We start from the raw sequence: 18,984 nt of genomic DNA, 5'->3' as shown, positions 1-18,984 counted from the left end.
GTGCAGGTGACACCAGGACGCAGTCGCAGCCTTAATCTCGCCGTATTGGAGCGTGCAGCCGAGCTTCTGGAGTTTTGTTTCTTTTATTACATTGTATTTTCCCCTTCCAGTCGCATTGTACTCAAATGTTTTTGATCATAGTGGATTTTGTGGTGGTGTTCTTGTGCTTATTGTTTGTGGGTTATGCTTTTGTTATGCTCATTATGAATCAGACTAATGATTTGAAACCCTCCTTGTAGTATCCCAGGATCGGAACCTGGTGAATGGGTGCCGGGATCCGAGAATGGGGTCCTACGGAGGCTGTCGGCGCCGGATTCGGCGATCGGGAATTTTGTGAGCCTGGTTTCCGAGTTCGGGGCGTGACATCTAGAGTTCTTATTATTGTCTAGTTTAGTTAAGCACATAATGTTTTGACCTGACCTCTTCATTGGTCGGTCCATTTTTCCCATAACAAATACTATACCAAGGTATACCAATTGAACACATGTATGAATCAATAGAATCCAACCAACATCAGTACATGACAATTGAATACATGTACAATTTAGTACTATTCGATCTATATTAACATTTCTTAACATTCGACATTGAAGTGTTTTGATATTAGGAGTTTCATATTACTCAAGCATTTCATCAAGCATGTTATTAACCAAATAGCAAACAGACACATTTAATCATCTAAAATTCTAAGTATAAGCTTAAGGATAGATCTTCACCTTAGAGTCGGAAATCCTTGATTTAGATGCGGCCTTAGCGTCGAGAATTTAGCAAAAAAAAATGTTCCAAATCCTAATTCATTGGCAATCTCATCATTAATAACATGAATTCCAACCTAATTAAAATTTAATCAAGGATTAAGGGTTTTACCTAACTTAATTCGAGCAAACTCCAACTTGATTCAATGAGTCGGGGCCCGAAATTGGCATACAAAAGCATCCACATAGGACCACGCCCAAGTATGCCTCCCACAATAGCATGGTCACTCCTAATCAATTGTCGGGACCCCAAGTCCTAACATAAACAAACCCTATGGTTAGTATTTTTTAGAAACAACGGAAACGAAAGGGGGTTCCCAACCCTGATAGCTCAAAAAGATAGAAAATGAAAGGAAGAGGTGGAAAGACAATTAAAGAACCTCTTACCTAGTAAGGAGTGAAGAATTTGACCCAAAATTAATGGATTTTGGCTATGGAAGAAGCGAAATGGAGCGTAGATGTGAGATCTTACAAGATCTGGTGAGCATAAGGATCGGACAGAGTGATCCGATACCAAGCCCTACGATTTCTCTCATCCTTCTATTCTTCTTTCTTCCTTTGGCTAAGGAAAATTCGTATAGAATGAAGTACTTCTATTTGAACTCGTAAGGTGGGGGGGGGGGGGGGGGGGGGGGTTGCATGGGGGTTTGCTATTTATTTTACTAAATGCGATGAAAATGACCATAATGGCCTAGTATTTGGTACGTCAACCCTATAAGAGGTCATTTCTAGTTGTTGGGGCCCACTAAGAGATATATGAGTCGATTTACACCATAGGATAGTTGCCCCAAGTGGTGATCTGCACAAGGCTTTGATTACCTCACCATTCAGATGCGTCAATTGATGACTATGACCAAAAGTCAGTTCGATGATTACCGATCATCGATCATGGTCATGGCTATACAAATATGCATAGGATATTAATTTAAGTTGGTTTCCTTAATTTGATCGTGATCTAACGGTCCGAAAGTCACAATTTCGACAAAGATCAAAGGTCGAATATTAACTTAAGTTCATGTCGATTTCATCCCAACCTCACACAACACATGTGATGACCTTCGACTCTAAATTAAGCGATTCTGCACGCTGCCTTGGCTCAATGTCCGCGATGGACATCAAGCCTAACAAGACAAACATCTTTCCATAGTTTCAGTTTTAGCGGACCACTTATGGATGATCTAGAGCTAATTAGGTTAATCTGGATATTTCCGTAATAACAACATGATTTCTCATATAGAGCAATTAGGGTTTGGATTAGCTAAATCCACAGTATCATGCACAAGAGGCGGGGCTTACTTGGAATCTAAGTTTAACATGGCTCCACAAGGCTATACTTGAGTGGGCTTTTAAGCCAATGGGCCCACTCAACAAGTGTAAACATAAGCAGCCTAATCGTATTACTAATAGTATCCAAACGGATGACAATTACAAGGTCAACAAGCGATCACAGTAAGCCTACAAGAGGCATCAAAGTGGCCCTACAATGTCCCCTAGCAAGCCCTAAAAATGGTCGCCCACAAACAACCAAGCATGGACCTATGATGGGCTTGACATATGTAGGGTGTTGGACTCGAATGGTGGGCCCCAACCCATCTCAAGAGTAGGTTCCATGGTGGGAAAGGTGCATCTACAATACACAATAAGGTAGGCTACAATACACAATAAGGTAGGCTTGTGGCACAAATACAACACCTACATCAGGACAGGTCCATAATATGGCTATAACACGTACAACAAGGTGGGCCTATGGTGTGGCAATAATGCATACATCAAGAAGGCCCATAGTGCCAATAGACCGCATACAACAAGGTAGGCCAAATGGAGCGGGTACAATATATACATCAATGTATGCCCATGGCATGGTAATACACACATTAAGGAGGGCCCACACTTGAGTTGGATCGCGAACAAACATCATAGCAGGCCTCATGGTGTGCATACAACTCCTACATAAGATTGGGCCCCAAATGGTTGGAGGGCGAATAAACATTACGGTGAGCGTTAGAAAGGATCCAATGGTGGGCATCATTAACTCCATTATTGGGTTCAAGCCCGAAAATGGTATGGCAAAATGAATGGGCAACATGGCTAAACACATAACACAACGGGACCAATAAGAAGGTTTCTAAGGGTGGGCATCATTAGCCCTATTGTTTTAGGTGGCACGGCCTACATGAGCCACGGATTCGCCTGATTTCCAAGATCATGCTCTAACAGATAGACAATGTGATTCGCCCATGGCCAAGTGCAACACATACATCTATGTCTGGTTCAATTATACAGATATAACATAAACTTCAAGCCAGGGCCATGGCACCAATACAACACAACAAAAAGGTTGGCCCACAATGCTATTGCTACATAAACATTAAGGCATGCCAATGGTGTGACCATAACATGAACCACAAGGTGGCTTGTGGTGTGGACACCATACAACAAAGTAAGGCCAAGGCGCAACTACAATTCATACATCAAGGCAGGCCCTAGGCAGGTCTAATGGTGGGTGTCTAATCATCATGGTTCAGGTGGTGTGTTAAGAGTTAAATATTGCACATTTATCTCCTACTTTGCAATGTTTTCCTATGCAAATTTGTGGCAAAATGGATTAATTAGATGAGTTTTTTATATACAAGAAAGAGTAGAAGGTCTAAGATTATCTGAGCTAAAGGTGAGAATTTATAGCCTAAATTATCAAGAGTGGGGTGATTGAAGATTTGAGAGCTCAAGGGATGATGATCAAGCATATTTGAGCATGTGGATCAAAAGAGATCAAAAGGATTATGGAACGATAGAAATTAAGAAAAAGAAGTCTTAAAAATTTAGGGCTAAGAAAATGAAATCCTGAAACTACATGGTAAAAAAAAAAGCATTGAAATTCTAAGGTCGACCAAGACCCATTGGACAATTCACATTCGATTGAAAACAGTCCAGTCGACCGAGCTGTGCGTAAATCAGTTGCATAAGTTTGAATTCTTCAGAGTCGGTGGTGTAAAATCCATATAAGGGAGGCTTCTCTTCATGTCTAAAACATATTCTAGGGCTTGAGAGAGAGAGAGAGAGAGAGAGAGAGAGAGAGGTGATGATGCCTTCCTTCTCTGATTTCTTCTTTGATTTTATGGGTTTCTTTTATTTTTCTATTTTAACAGTTAGCTATGTGTAGCTAATCGCTTAGCTAAGACTAAGGGGTCAAACTTCTAGTTAATTTTCAGTGTTCTAATTCATTTGATTCAATATATTTGTTTGAATGATAATTTTTAGTTGTATTGATTTGAATTTTGTTTTTTGAAACTCTTGAGTTTTATGATCTTTGATCCATTGTAAACTTCGGGTACATTAGATGCTTAGTAGTGCAAATATTTGGCTTAATTAGAGAAGGTATTGATATGTAAAATCCCTTGATTTATTGTCGACTGCACAATAGATACTTGAAATTTCCGATGATCAATTATTAAGTGCTTCATGAGAAGATTGATTCGATTGAAGTTCATATCTATTATTAGTGAATTATCTATAGTTTTATTTTCATATTGGAATGACTCATTATTTTATTTCAATTGAGTTATCGAAATTGAATCGATAAACAAGCATTATGAATTGATTGGAAGTGGATCCATGGATCCTTAGTTCCTTTTCATTATTGTTTAGAATTTCTTAATATTAAATTTAAACTAGTTCTATTTGTGTACTTCCTGGTCGCTGTGTATCGACCTCGGATTCACCAAGCTATATTATTTCGCAAGCCTGCACTTGGGAGTGCAAAAAATATGGTGCAGTCCACTTGAGACTCGAATCAGCCGTCATATATCCTATACAATAAAATGATCTAGCAATATATACGTCAAGGTGGCGAGCCATGGCGGACCCCCAATTGAGTGCCCTAAAGTGGGCCCACACATTGGACAGCATGGGTGGGTTCCACTGTCCAACGTGTGGTTTACCTGGGCCAATGACCTGCATCACATTTGGGCCATGCTCTCAAATGAGTGGTCACAACGGATGGACAGCTTGAATATACAACACGTGCATCAAGGTCAGCCACACCTGCTGGATGGAGTGGCTAAAACACATTCAACATAGTGGCCTCCACTAAAGACGGCCTAGGTATACATAGACAAGTGGTGGGGTCCACAGCGGACCCCACAGATGGGTTGGATGGCAAATAAACATTACAGTAGGCCATTGGAAGCTTTTAAAGGTAGGCATTCATTTACCACTCTTTCTTGATGTGTCCACCCAAAACCGGGCCCCACACAACCCATGGGCTGCCAAAATAAATGGCCAGCATGATACAACTAATACAGAAAGGTGGGACCCACAGCGGGTCCCACAAGGGCTCGTTGCCCTTTTTGATGATCTTATTGGGTGGCCCACCTGGACACCACACGTACACCAAGGTGGAAGTCCATGGTGCGTCCCACGGCCCCTGGAGGAGGCTGGAAACGGCGGAGGCAGGCCGAAAACAGGGCTGCCCCAGGGTATGCCCCACTTGAACTTGGGTTTGCCTCACTCCAAGTTGGCCCACCAAGGCCTGTTGGCCTTTCTGGTGACCAAAATGGTGGACCACTTAGGGTGGCTCATGCACATGCTGGTGGGACTCACCGATGGGACCCACATCGCCTGATTTGACCTGAAAAATAAACATTACAGTGGGCCTAACAGAGGTTTCAATGATAGGTATTAATTTACACCGCTTCCTTCGGTACGGCACACTCGAGATTGGAATCTGACTCATTTTTAGGTCCATCGCCTAAAATGAACAGTGTGGCATAAAGCAGATACATAAAGATGAGTCTCACAAAGTGGGCCACAGCTGCAGCATGGCCTGGACGCATTGCGTACTGACAATGCTTTGTCGGGCCTGCGTGATATATATGTGTTTTATCGAAGCTATCCATCTAATTTTTTTACAAATCATTATAGGGCATTAGCCAAAAAATGAGTGAGATCCAAATCTCGAGTCCAACACGCCGTAAGAAAACACTGGCAATTGGACGCTCACCGTTAAAAACTTCATAGGGCTCGCTATAATGTTTATTTGTCATCCTACCTGTTGATTAGGTCACGCACCCCTGAATGAATAAAAGGCACAAATATCAACTTAATCCAAAACTTTTATGGTTCCTAAGAAGTTTTTAATGGTGAGTGTTCAATCACTAATCTTTCCAATAGTGTGGTCCATATCAGATTTGGATCTGCCTAATTTTTGAACTCATGCTATAAAATGTTCTGAAAAACTGGATGGAAGGCGTGGATAAGACATATAAGTCATGATGGGTCCACAGAGCACTGTCAGTGGTCACCTTGCTACTAATCCTCTCAGTACGCACGGAAGGAAAAGGTGGGTAGGGAAGGAAAAACTGGTCTTGAGCCCAAAGGTGAGCAGGATCCAAGACTCAAGTGAACCGCACGGAAGGAAAAGGTGGGTTTGGAAATTCCTACCGTTGGAACATCCCTGGGTCGACAGTGATGTTTTCAAGCCATCCATACCCTTCATAAGGTCATTCCTACTGGGATGAACTAAAACTACAAATATTACCCTGATTCAAAACTTCCGTGGCTAATGAATATTTCAACTGCGGATGTTCAATCTTCATATTTTCGCTATAGTTGAGTCTTGGAACCGGCTCATTTTTCGCTTCACACCCTAAAATGAGCTCAAAAAGCGGATGGACGGGGTTGATTTCTCTCAAACATCACAGTGGGCCCACCTAAGTGAGCTTCCTGCAAAGCCTTTAGCAGGAAATCCGCGTCCTGTGTTTTCCCCTCAGACCCTCAGACAGGCCACGTGGCCTTGTGAACAGGTTAGATGGTAGGTAAACAACGTGTTGGGCCTGAAAAGGCTTCAATGGTGGACGTCATTATCGCTACTGTTTTCCGAAGTGTGTTCCACCTAAGATATGGATCTATCTTATTCTGGCGAAATGAATGAACGTATGGAACACAAACATCGTCACCCCGAAGAAAGCAGCGCTGGTTGCTGTTTGGTACAGCAACAGGCTGCCCAGCGGCGGCAGCCATTATTATTATTATTTTCTTTCTCTCTCTCTTTTCTTCCCGCCGGTGGGTTCCACAAGCATGATCCACTTCGTCCATTATTTTGGCCAGCCCATGGTGGGCCCAAAGAGCTTTCTCAAGCCGATATTTGTTTTTTACTTATCCAGATATGTGTAACCTTATCAACGAATTGAATGGCAAACAAACATCATGGTGGACCGCACATGGTGGGCCACGCTGTGACAGCATGCACGGCACGCTGTCCCACAGCATGGCCCACTTGTGGGTCCCACATCCACCTTGAATCAAAGCAAGAAAAGGGAAAGGAAAGGGAGAGGAATAACCGAGAAAAACCGGCCCTCCATACATGTCCATGCACACAAGAAGACGGAAAGGACTCATATGTATGGAGTTTTTGAGTTGTAGAGATTTTGGGATAGAAGGGGGGATTAGAAAGGGATAAAGGAGTAGGAAGGGAAGAAAAAGGTGGAATGAATGATGGGTTAGCAAGGTGGGGGTAGCCTTTTGACTTTTGAAGAGAGAGAGGCAGCTTTGTAGGGGCATTTTGGAGATTTGAGGGGATTGGTGGCACTTTAAGGGGTATTTAGGTAATTAGGATAATAGGTGATGGATTGATGAGAAAAAGATGATGGGGGTTGATGTGTGATGGATTGAGGGGTATTTAGGTAATTAGGATGATGGATGATTGATTGATGGAGAAAAAGATGATGGGGGTTGATGAGTGATGGATTGAGGTATATTTAGGTAATTAGGATGATAGGTGATGAATTGATGGTGAAAAAGATGATGGGCGTTGATGGGTGATGGATTGATGAATTGGTGGGATTGATTGACAAGATTCTTCGAGATTTGTTTAAGGCATGCGTATGTTGCGTGGCCCACCTCGAACTATGCTAACAAAATCATCTTCCAAATTGGGTATCACAACGGGGCATTGGAATCACAGTGCCAGCACGATCGTCATGGTATAGGTCTCGAGGAATTGTGGTATTAAAATAGGATCACGATCGGTGCTTTTCAATCTAGTCCGTTTGAGACGTGCCAGCACCGGAAACTAAGTGTACAATCAATCTTACATGGATACAAGTCTTACATCGCCACCTGGCTTAGTGATGGCTCTAGAGATATGGTATGTTGTCTGAGAAAATCATTGTATGTCCTCAAGTAGGCTCCACATGCCTGGTTCCAGCGTTTCCATGATATAGCTATTGGTGCTACTTCTCTCAAAGTGGACACGACCCATCTTTATTTACTCGCACCACTTTCCATGGCATTCTCATCCTTTTTGTTTATGTGGATAACCTATTATTGACTGGTAGTGACTCTTCTGGGATTATTGAGTTATAGATGATTCTATACTCTCATTTCATATGAAGGTTTGGGCCCCCTCGCTTATTTTCTAAGTCTTGAGATCTCTCAATCTGAGTGTGGATTTGTTGTTAGCTAGCATACGTATACCACAGATCTCATTGCTCTTGTACAATCAACTAATCAGAAGTTTGTTCAAACTCCTATGAAGCTAAATGTTCACTGTAGCCGCGATGATGGTTACCTTTTGGAGCTGCCCACACTTTACTGTCGCTTGGTGGGCAGTTTCGTGTACTTAGCAATGACATTGTATATGTTGTTCAAGTTGTTAGATAGTTTGTTTCTGCCCTAAGGACTCTTCATATGACTACCGTACTTCGGATTATTCGGTACTTGCGTGGGACAATGGACTGATCTCTATTTTTCTTTTTTTAACACTCCTTTAGAGTTCTAGGCATATTCCAATGCAAATTGGGTTCCTTGTGCTGTCACCCACAAATTTAGATATTATGTATTTCTTGGCACTTCTCTCATCTCTTGGAAGTGCAAGAAATAACCCATGGTCTCCAAGTCCAGCATGAAGGCTGAATATCATGCGATGTTTGTTACATGCAGTGAGATTGTGTGGATTCGGGGACTTCTATCAGATCTTGGTATTCATCCTATAGTTTCGACTCCATTTTATGTGGATAACATTATTGTAGTTCAGATTGCTTCCAACCCTGTCTTTCATGAAAGGACAACATAAAGGTTGATTGTCACTTTATCTGAGTGAAGTATCAGTCAGGCATCATTTCTCTTCCTCATGTGACGTCCCAGGATCAGCTTATCGATATTCTTAACAAGACGTTGCCTTTTGCATATCATTCCTTCTTTGTTGGCAAACTATTATTGGTTAATAACCTACATTAGTTTAAGTTGGGTATATTAGACATATATGATTGCCCATGTCACACGTGCCACACGTTGTTGGACCATAGGGCTAGATGGTCGTGGTGGAGGGGTTTGTCCCCTCACCTGTTTATATTATATTTGTATTATTGCTTGTAATATATTTTTCCTCTTTTATCCCTTGTACCATGTTGGGTGGCTATGTAATGCAGGACACATGATTTAATGCTAGCATGAAACATGGAGATTATGAAAGAGTCCATAAAGTAATTCAATTAACAAAAGATGCTAACCCACCAAGTAATTATGAGTAAACAATATGAAATAAAATCTAATTTAACCTAAATCACATGCTCGCATGCTAAGAAGAAATCACATAAATTAATTAAAACTAGGCCCGATGGAAGGATAAAACTTCCAATTTAGCATAGGCATGTTCCATACTTAATGGACAAAATTGAAGTTTTTATGATTAGGGTTAAGAAAGAAATTTTGAAATTTGAAAAATTAGGGTTCATGGAAATTGGAAATTTTTGAATTAAGGTTCTTAGATATTGAAAAAATAGGAAATTGGGGATTTAGGGTTTATGGTAGGGTTATGAATAGGGAAACAAAGGGTTTTGATGGGGGAAGGAAGGGGGAAAAAAAAGGATTGAGCGGTTGTCCATACGATCAACCTAAGGGCTCATACGTGTGAGTCATTGGCCAGGGTTTTTGTATCCTCAATGGTTGACTTCGGTTGGGGTGAAATTGGATGATGAAAATTTAAAGAAAAAATGATTTGGATGATCTTGGATAGGAAGGGAAGAAGATAGATGAAGTTTTTGGAAAAATACATCTTTTGGATAGAAAGGAATAGAGAAGGAAGATAATAGATGGAAGCCTCACACCTCCGTTGAATGAGGAATGAATTAGACTACACCCAAGCTCCAAATCACATGGAGTATTCTTCAAATCACATGAAGAAGAGAAAACACAATTTTATTATTATTTTTTTAAATAATGGCATTAGGGCTTCACACACCCATCTTTTTCTTTTGTAGTCTCAAAAAATACCTTTTACAAAAAGACGCTCTCAGATAAGATTCTCAACATAAAGGCACTTAATAAATTAAAACGTGTTCCTAATTCCCTAATCTCAATACAAATATAAGGTATATAAAAAATAACTAAGCATGTAAACAATCTAAACAACTAAACTATTTTGTGGCCAATGGGGGTCCACGATCAAGATGTCCAATGATGATCTAATGGTCCAATCATCGTGTCCACCCAATCCAACGGTCCGATGTGTCCATCAAGCTCCTATATGCAGCTCACGTGCATCTTCCCAGTGTGGGGTCTTCAAATATGCATGAATATGCACGTGGGGTCTTCAATGTCGCTAGGAATGTGAATTGGGCCAAGTAGGCCCCATGTAATGGTCGTCTAGTCATAAGGAGACTAGCTTAGCCCTCCTCTAGTATGGTGCTTGGATGTCCTCATCACTGTGTATATGTAGGAGCATTCTTGTACATTGTTCTCTTCATAGGGTTGATATATATTGTTGCTTTCTTTAAGGATTTGGCATAAGGTAAACCTCACCAAGCTAGAGTTCTATTATGTGTAGTGATTTCTCTTGGTTTTCTCCGAAACCTATCAAGTTGTATCCAAGTATCGCAGTAGATGAAGATGAACCCGGTTTATATCAAGATGTACCGCATTCCAAAATTTTAAAGATTTTATTCTTTCAATGATTTTTTTTTAAAAAAAATGATTCAATGAAGAAAAGTCATCTTTAGAAGTTAGTGGATCTTCCAGTTGACCATAAAGGAATTGCAAATTAGTGGGTATTCAAAATCAAGAGAAAGGCAAATGGTTCAATTGACGAGCATAAAGCTTGTTTCATAGCAAAAGGTTTTACACAAGTAGATGTTGATTATGAAGAAACTTTCTCACTTGTGGCCATATTTATATTAATTCGCATGATTATGGCAATTGTGGCATACCTTGCTTTAGAATTATATCAGATTGATGTCAAAACTGCTTTTTTGAATGATAAGTTACATAAGACTTACATATCGAATAATGTCTTAGATATGTTAAGAAGGGTTAGCCTAACAAGGTTTGTAAACTCGTAAATTCTATTTACAAGCTAAAGAAATCATCAAGCAATGGATAATGATTTCCATGAAGCCATTACCTCTTTCAGATTTTCTATATGAGAAGAAGACCATTGTGCATATGTGAAGCGATCTGGTTGACACTATCTGATATTATCTCTATATGTCAATGATATTTTATTAGTAGAGAATGATATGAAATGCTACTTTCAACCAAGGAATGGCCATCTTTGAATTTTGAAATGAAAGACCTCGGTGCTGCAAATTTTATAGTAGGAATGAAAATTATAAGAAATTGCTTGAAGAAGTTTTTGGGCTTGTCGTAGGCATTTTATACTGAGAAGATTGTAAAACGATTCAGAATTGATAATTCTAAATCAGTTGAAACTCCAATCAATGAATACTCTAAATTAAATAAAGTATGTGTCCCCTTTATAATTGTAAAAAGTAGTCTATGTCACTTGTTCCTTATGCTAATATGATAGGTAGCCTTATATATGTCATGTTATGTACAAGGTTAGATGTGTGTTATGATGTGAGTCTTGTGGGTCAATATCAATGTAATCTGGACTAGGCACATTGGTAAACAATCAAGAGGATTTTCCGCTACCTCCAAGGAACAAAGGACTATACGTTGCATTATAAAGGCATCGAACTAAGCGAGCAGGCTCATTTTGATGCATCTTGAGAAGATGCTCAAGATGGAAGCAAGTCTACTTTGGGTTATGTGTTTATGCTAAATGATGTTGCATCTCATGGTGCAGTAAGAAACAATATTCAACTGCTCTTTTGACTATGGAAGTTGAATATATTACAAGTTGTGCAACAATTAAGAGGTTGTGTGGATTGTGAGGTTTTTTAGAGCCTTGGGTATTGTTCCTATTATTAAAGCTCCTCCTAATAAGAATGGATACCACATTGACTATAAACCTCGTGAAGGATCTAGAACACCATTAAGAAATCCAAGCAAATTAAGATTAAATATCATTATGTCAGAGATTAGGTGAGAGATGGGCATGTTGTACTTGAATATATTCCCACTAAAGAAATGATGGTTGATCCCATGATGAAACCTATTGCTAGAGACATATTTGAAATACATGTCAGGCATGAGAGAGTAGAAATTTTTAAAGATTTTCATTTATATTCCCTATTAGTTGTGATGGCAGAGATCCCACCATACAGTGGTTGAGACTTAAACATGTGAGATGTGATAACGTCCATACACTCCAAAGAGTGGGTGATGTAAATTATTAATGTCTTGTATTCAAGGACTATTTTATGAAATTAATTTAATTAATGGCTACATATTAATTAAATATGCATCTACAGTCAAGTTTTCTAAGCCTTGGATCATCAGTGGTGATTTTTTCTTTAATAGGTCAGTCTTCCTTATTCACACGGGAATTGACCCCCTATGACATGTGAGTGGAAGGCATGTTCAAGATAAGGAAGCATGTAGAGGTGCAACTGCCTTCCATAGCAATGCAGAACATGAGGTAGCGCAAGGCATGACCGTCTCTAGTTACAACTATGTATATGAATTATTTGATCTTTGATGTGTTGGGCATGTTCAAATGAATTTTTGCACGTGTTAGTGCATATTGGCATATGTCATCACACAATTGATAGCTTTGAGTGATTGGGGAAGAGAGTCTAGGAGTCGAATGAAATTCACAATGATAGTAGGGTTAGGAGTTACCGTGCTAAGTTCACACTTGCGCGCATTAGGTAAGACCTTTATTTGATGAGGTTAGGAGTTGCAGAGCCAATACTCACATGCTTTAGGCTAGACCTCTATCTGCTGAGGAAATCATGGCCTGTATAGAGCAAAGTTAAGAGTTATTGAGCTAGTACTAGCACGCTTTAGGTGGGACCTTTATTTAATGAGGTTAAGAGTTGCTGAGCAAGTACTCATGTGCTTTACGCAGGACCTAAGCATTGTAGGCCTTATGTAAACCTAATAATATCTAATTTGCAATGTGGGTCAGTGACTACGTCCTCAGAGCATTGAGTTAGACTCTACTCTAAGATCGATTACCTACTAGTTCTTGATTTGATCTAATCAATGCATTTTGCTACCAAGCCAATCTTATCTGTGACTCTTGTTTCCTCAACTACCCACCTTTGCATACGGGAGAATGAGATTGAGTGTCACTACTTTAGCATACAATACGAATGTTATGATTGATTCAGTTGGGGATGTATTTTTAGGAAAGCGAGTTAGACAAGTCTAAATTATGTAGTTGTGTGGAAAAGACCCCTTGGCAGTGATACTAGGTTCTTAAGATCATGATTGCGCACTTTGAGACTTATTTGCATCGGCATTTAAAGTTTCGTAAGATAATGATTTGCAAGCCATTTCTTAAAATTATATGTATCTAAATAATTTATTTTTTTCAAAAACTTCAAAGAATGTTTGCAAAAGATTTGTTATTTGAACTCAATAAGAAGACAAATGCGTGTGTCGGTAGAGCAACCCTATATTGAAGGCTATTTCCATCCGATGTAATCATGCAAGTCTAGGGCAGGCCTTGGAAATCTTGGGAGGCTATGTGCTAATGTTGTGGCCGCTTGGCGTCCAGATACGGATGTGTAGAGGCACTAAAATCCCGACTAGTCCCACCTCCCCGATTCTTGCTCCATGTTTGCGATGTTAGTCAATATTGCTAAGGTGGATTGGAAAAATTGTGTTCCCCACTAAATGGTTGAGTGGGAGATGTAGGACATGTGGTTGGGGGTGGTAAGCTACCTTGAGCCTTAGGTTCCTTCCCCCCCCCCCCCCCTTTGAGTGGCGTACTCACACCGTGTCTAGAAGATAGCACATTCTTGCCTCTGTAACGGACTACACACCTACGCCTTTGTCTATAGGATTGCATACTCATCCCTCCCTTTGGTTGGCTGCTCGCTTACTCCTGTTTTAGTAAGAGGTGAGAAAGAGAACGAAGTGATGGGACATTTATATGTGGCTCCTCCACCTACATTTGATCGGGACTATGTCATCGGCGTACCATCTTTGCCATCGGATTAGGGAGGTGAATTTGCTTGTCTTCCCGTATGTGGTTGATTTGAGCAAGCCTCTGGTTTTGCATTTCGGCTCTCCAACTTGGTCGTGTAATCATGTCTCTCAATCCATAAGAATAATAATAATAAAATATAACATGTCACGCTATCTGCACGTGCCCGAACATCATTTTCTTCTCTCAGAACTAAAGAAAAGAAAATCTTTTTCTTTTCCACAGTTTCCCAATGTGATGTTTTTCTTTCCTGGGCTACTTTTTTACTTCCACAATCCAACTTAGAGTGCATCAATGGTGCATTTGGTTCGCTATTGAATCAAATTGCAATTGCTGCTCTAATGAAGAGGAAATAAGCATACTTCCAGTTCGTTGGCATTTGTGTAGATATTTTGCCACTTGGAAATTGGAGTTGACAGTAAAAGCAACTGCAGCTTTGGAGTTACTAGCAACATTACTAACTGGTGATTTTCTCTTCATTGAATTGAATACTAGAGATAATATTTGTTTGTGCATCCAAATGCAGGTTAATGATTCTCAAGCAAACTGCAAACTAGATTAAGAGAAATTAACCAAAATTTTGCACTTTTAAACAGCATTATTCATCTTTGACTATGTTTCTCTCTTCATCTCTCTTCATCTCATCTTGAAGTTGAAATATCTTGAATTGGTCTGTATGAGGTGAATCAATAGCGCCATTGACTTCTCTGCATTTCTTATTTTCATATGAAATTTCAGATAGCCATTTGTTTTTGCAGGTGAAAAAGATCCCAGATAAATTTCAATCCGTAGAGCAGTATTGTGGATCGTTCATTTTTCCTTTGATTGAGGAAACACGGTCCGACCTATGTTCGAGTATGGAGGTTCTCTCTAAAGCACCAGTCTATAAAATACAATTAGTTGGGGTATCTAGTTGTAAGGATGTGTATGGCATTTCCATGGAACCTTTCAAAAACGTTTTGGATAAGGGAGGAAAAGAAACTTCCGTTCCAAAGACAGGAGATATCTATGCTTTGTGCAATGTGGTACCTTCAAGAGTTGCTGATCTAAACTGTGGTGGGAGATCCTACACTCTTGGTTTAGTTACTGAGAATAAAGATGCTGAAAGTGGACCACCATTTGAAGTTCAAGCCATGGTATCGAAGGAGGTTGTGGCTCCAGACGGAAAGGATAAACCTCTTTTTGCTGTTTTCTTGATCAATATTACGACAAACAATCGTATCTGGATGGCCTTGAATGCACCCTGTAGAAATTCCAATGTCATAAAGGAAGCATTGTGCACCAATTCTTCAGTATGCCACATTCCTTGATATTTGTTTTTTCATACATTTGATACGTCGGCCATCCTCTTGAACAAACATACCTCATTTTCTTTGAAAGAAGAAATGATTTTATTTTTCTTCTTTTAAATACACACCGATAGAGATGAATTTTTTGTAGGTCACCATGTAAGGGTGATGTCCCAAAAGTCTCCTAGATTGGAAGATCTCATGCCTTTCATCTTTGGTTAATTTTCATTTAATATGGATGATTGTCCTTTTTTCTTTTTTCTTGACTGGTCATTTGTACTCCGATGATTGTGGCATTATGACCTACCATTTTTGGTGCCACAGTTTAAAAACACGGAAACAGCCTAGTTGAGTTGAGTCAACTCAAAAACTCAGGTGAGTTTCTTGAAAACTCGTATGAGTTTTTATGTGTTTTTTCAATATTATTAATAATTTAAAAGTATATATATAATATAAATATAGTCCGAACTGAGTTTTGTCTATATATATATATATATATATATATATATATATATATGTATGTATGTATGTATGTATCTATGTATGTATGTATGTATCTATGTATGTATGTATATAAGTACGAGCCATGGCTTTCTTGAATTTTGATTGATTCATGAGCAGAGAGCTTTTCTCAAGTTTTGGTGAAATCTGGTCCAGTTGAATCGACTCGGTGAGTGAAGTTTTGTTTTTCAAAATTTTAAGGTATGGGTTGGAGCATCTCCAATCCATGGCAGGTCCATTTATCAAAATCCTACAACTAAGCCATCAATACTTTTTTCTCTGAAGAAGAAGAAAAATAGAAGGTTAACCATGGCATTTTCCATTGTCATGTTACCCTGAAGCCTCATTCGGGTGATTAACCTGTTTCAGTGTTTTGTTCTTTACACAGGTTGGGGGAAGTTGCAAAAACTGTTCTTCTGGAGAATTTGGACAGAATATTGAAGTTTTTTTGCAAATAATTCGGTCCAGTTTATGCTCATTCGATCTGAATGAGTCACAAACCAGAGCTGTATTAAGTTCTATAGCAGCAAAGCAATGCAAGCATATGCATTCAATTCAACTAATCTGGGGCCCACCGGGGACTGGAAAGACGAAAACAGTCAGTACAATGCTACTGGCACTTCTAGCATTGAAATGCAGGATAGTTATGTGCGCACCGACAAATGTTGCTGTCTTAGAAGTGGCCTCGCGTCTCCTGAGGTTGTTGAGAGAGTCATGTCCTATTGACCTATGCCCATTGGGAGACATACTTTTAATGGGAAATAAGGACCGGATGAAAATTACTGACGATCTCAAAGATATTTTTCTGAATCACCGCATCGATAAGCTTTTGAAGTGCTTATTTGGTTGGAGAGATAAGCTAGAGTTAATGATACAATTTCTCAAAGATTATGTTCCTCAGTATGGAATCTATTTGGAAGAAAGGGCAAAGAAGGTTAAGACGGGTGCGGATGCCTTGACATTTCAGGATTTTGTCAAGAGCCGATTTGGTGGCGTTGCATTTGGTGCCATTGCAGAGTCACTGAAGAATCATATTAGAAGCTTTTGTACTCACTTACCATCATCTTCACTTTCGAAAAATAACTTTGAAAAGATGGTTTCAGCTTTCAAGTTGATTGAATCCCTTGAAAGCTTGATCTGTACTAATAATGTCGGCGACAAGGAGCTCAAGAAACTATTTACGCAGTCCGAAAGAGAAATTTTTTTATGCAAGGCCCAAAATGAGTGTCTTCAAATTCTAACAGATCTTCAAGAAAATCTGATTCCCCAAGTTCTCGAAGAAGATTTGATTCAAGAACCAAGAGATCTTAAAGGAAATTTTCAGTTTCCCGATTTTTGGAAAAAAGATTTGATTCGAAAATTTTGCTTGAAAAGTCCTACCCTCATTTTTTGCACGGCTTCTAGTTCATCTGCATTGCATCTTTTAAATAGCAAACCATTTGAGCTGGTGGTTATCGATGAAGCTGCTCAGTTGAAAGAATGTGAGTCGTTGATTCCATTACAACTACCAGGTATACAGCATGCTATTCTTGTCGGCGACGAGCGCCAATTGCCTGCACTTGTTAAAAGCAAGGTTTACATTTGCTTCTCTGTTGGCTCTTATCTGCATATTGTTGGGTTTAATTTTGTCCTCAGTTTGTACAAGTGGGCCAATGGTTGGGTTCAAGACTGTTGATTTGATCAGCCCTGTATAGTATGGTCCACACCCAAAAATTCTTCTCAATGGGGCCTCAACCTTCTCTCTCAGAAGCTAGACAGCTGAGGGAAGAAAATAATAATAATGAGACAGAGAAACTGTCCACAGTCCAGTTGATCACCGAACTGTTGACCCCACTTGAACAACCCAAGAAAATCTGACAATGGGTTGTGTCATATAATTCCTCATGGCATACAATTGTTGCTGATATAAGTTTTCTTTGTATTTTAATATTTTACCCTCTTTTAGGTTTCTGAGAAAGCTGGCTTTGGACGAAGCCTCTTTGAGAGGTTGAGTTCGTTGGGACATAAGAAGCACCTTCTCAACGTTCAGTACAGAATGCATCCTTCCATAAGTGCTTTCCCAAATGCCAATTTTTATGGGAACCAGATTTCCGATGCTCCAAGTGTCAAGCATAAAATTCATGAAATGCGGTACCTTTCACAACGTATGTATGGTTCATATTCATTTATTAATATTGATGATGGAAGGGAGACAGTCAACAAAGGAACTAGTTGGAAGAATATGGTAGAGGTGGCTGTTGTTTTGCAAATACTGAGAAACCTTTCAGAAGGTATGTGCTAATATTCGAAGTATCGATATTGCTACAAGTTTCGCTGCCCGGGGATATGGAAACAATATCGATATCAATGATAATATCACTGATAACCAGAAATGTGGGGAAAATGGTGGAATTTTTCAATGAAACTTCAGGAGATGCTAAAATACACATATTTGCATATTTAGGAATTAAAAAACTGCAACAAGAATGCATACATGATAAGCTTCCATTTAATGGGGGCCTAAACGCAAAACCAGTCCAACTATCCCATGCGTCCCATCTATCCATCCAACCATCCCATCTATCCATCCAAACATCCAATCTTCCATCCAATTATCTATCGATATTTCATAATTAATATCGACAACACATGATATTTTGCCGAGAAATCATCGATAACTGGAAAGGAAACGAAAGACTGTGGTCTTAATATTGCCCATGTTGCGATAACGATGATATTGTGATATGATCAATACTATCATTGACAATTTGAATATTGCATACAACCATGTGCCATAAAAATATGCAGCTCTGCGTACTAGGGCTGGAATGCTATAGCTGTCTTACGCAGACAACAGTTTGAGTTGAACTAGGATGCTACAACGTGGAGCATGGGAGAGAGAGTTGTGATGGGTTTCAAACTCCCTCTCCACAGACTCTATAAAAGAGAGCTGGGTCCCCAATCCTACACCAGAGCAGAAATTCGAGTCCCATCTACTGATTTGCAGAAAGGGTGTGAAGGAGAGGAAGATCCTAAGCTCTACAGGTTTTCTGGTATTCTTATCCGGCTTCCATGGCGGCGTCTCAGCTAGGTAAGCTATCCGACCCCTGATCGCCATGTCCCATGC

At 39.7% G+C, this 18,984-nt stretch overlaps 1 protein-coding gene across 1 annotated transcript in view; it reads left to right on the top strand.

Moving 5' to 3' along the window:
• The window catches only part of LOC131244128 (uncharacterized), a 66,192-nt gene that overhangs the window by 35,060 nt on the left and 12,148 nt on the right, over positions 1-18,984 (top strand). The window contains exons 2-4 of the mRNA XM_058243782.1: positions 14,847-15,380; positions 16,267-17,451; positions 17,824-18,148. Coding sequence (XP_058099765.1) covers positions 14,847-15,380; positions 16,267-17,451; positions 17,824-18,148 — 2,044 coding nt within the window. The remainder of the gene's footprint in view (positions 1-14,846; positions 15,381-16,266; positions 17,452-17,823; positions 18,149-18,984) is intronic.

Source organism: Magnolia sinica, chromosome 4 (assembly GCF_029962835.1).
Source record: "Magnolia sinica isolate HGM2019 chromosome 4, MsV1, whole genome shotgun sequence".
Lineage (NCBI taxonomy): Eukaryota > Viridiplantae > Streptophyta > Magnoliopsida > Magnoliales > Magnoliaceae > Magnolia > Magnolia sinica.
This window is presented reverse-complemented; position numbering and strand designations above follow the sequence as displayed.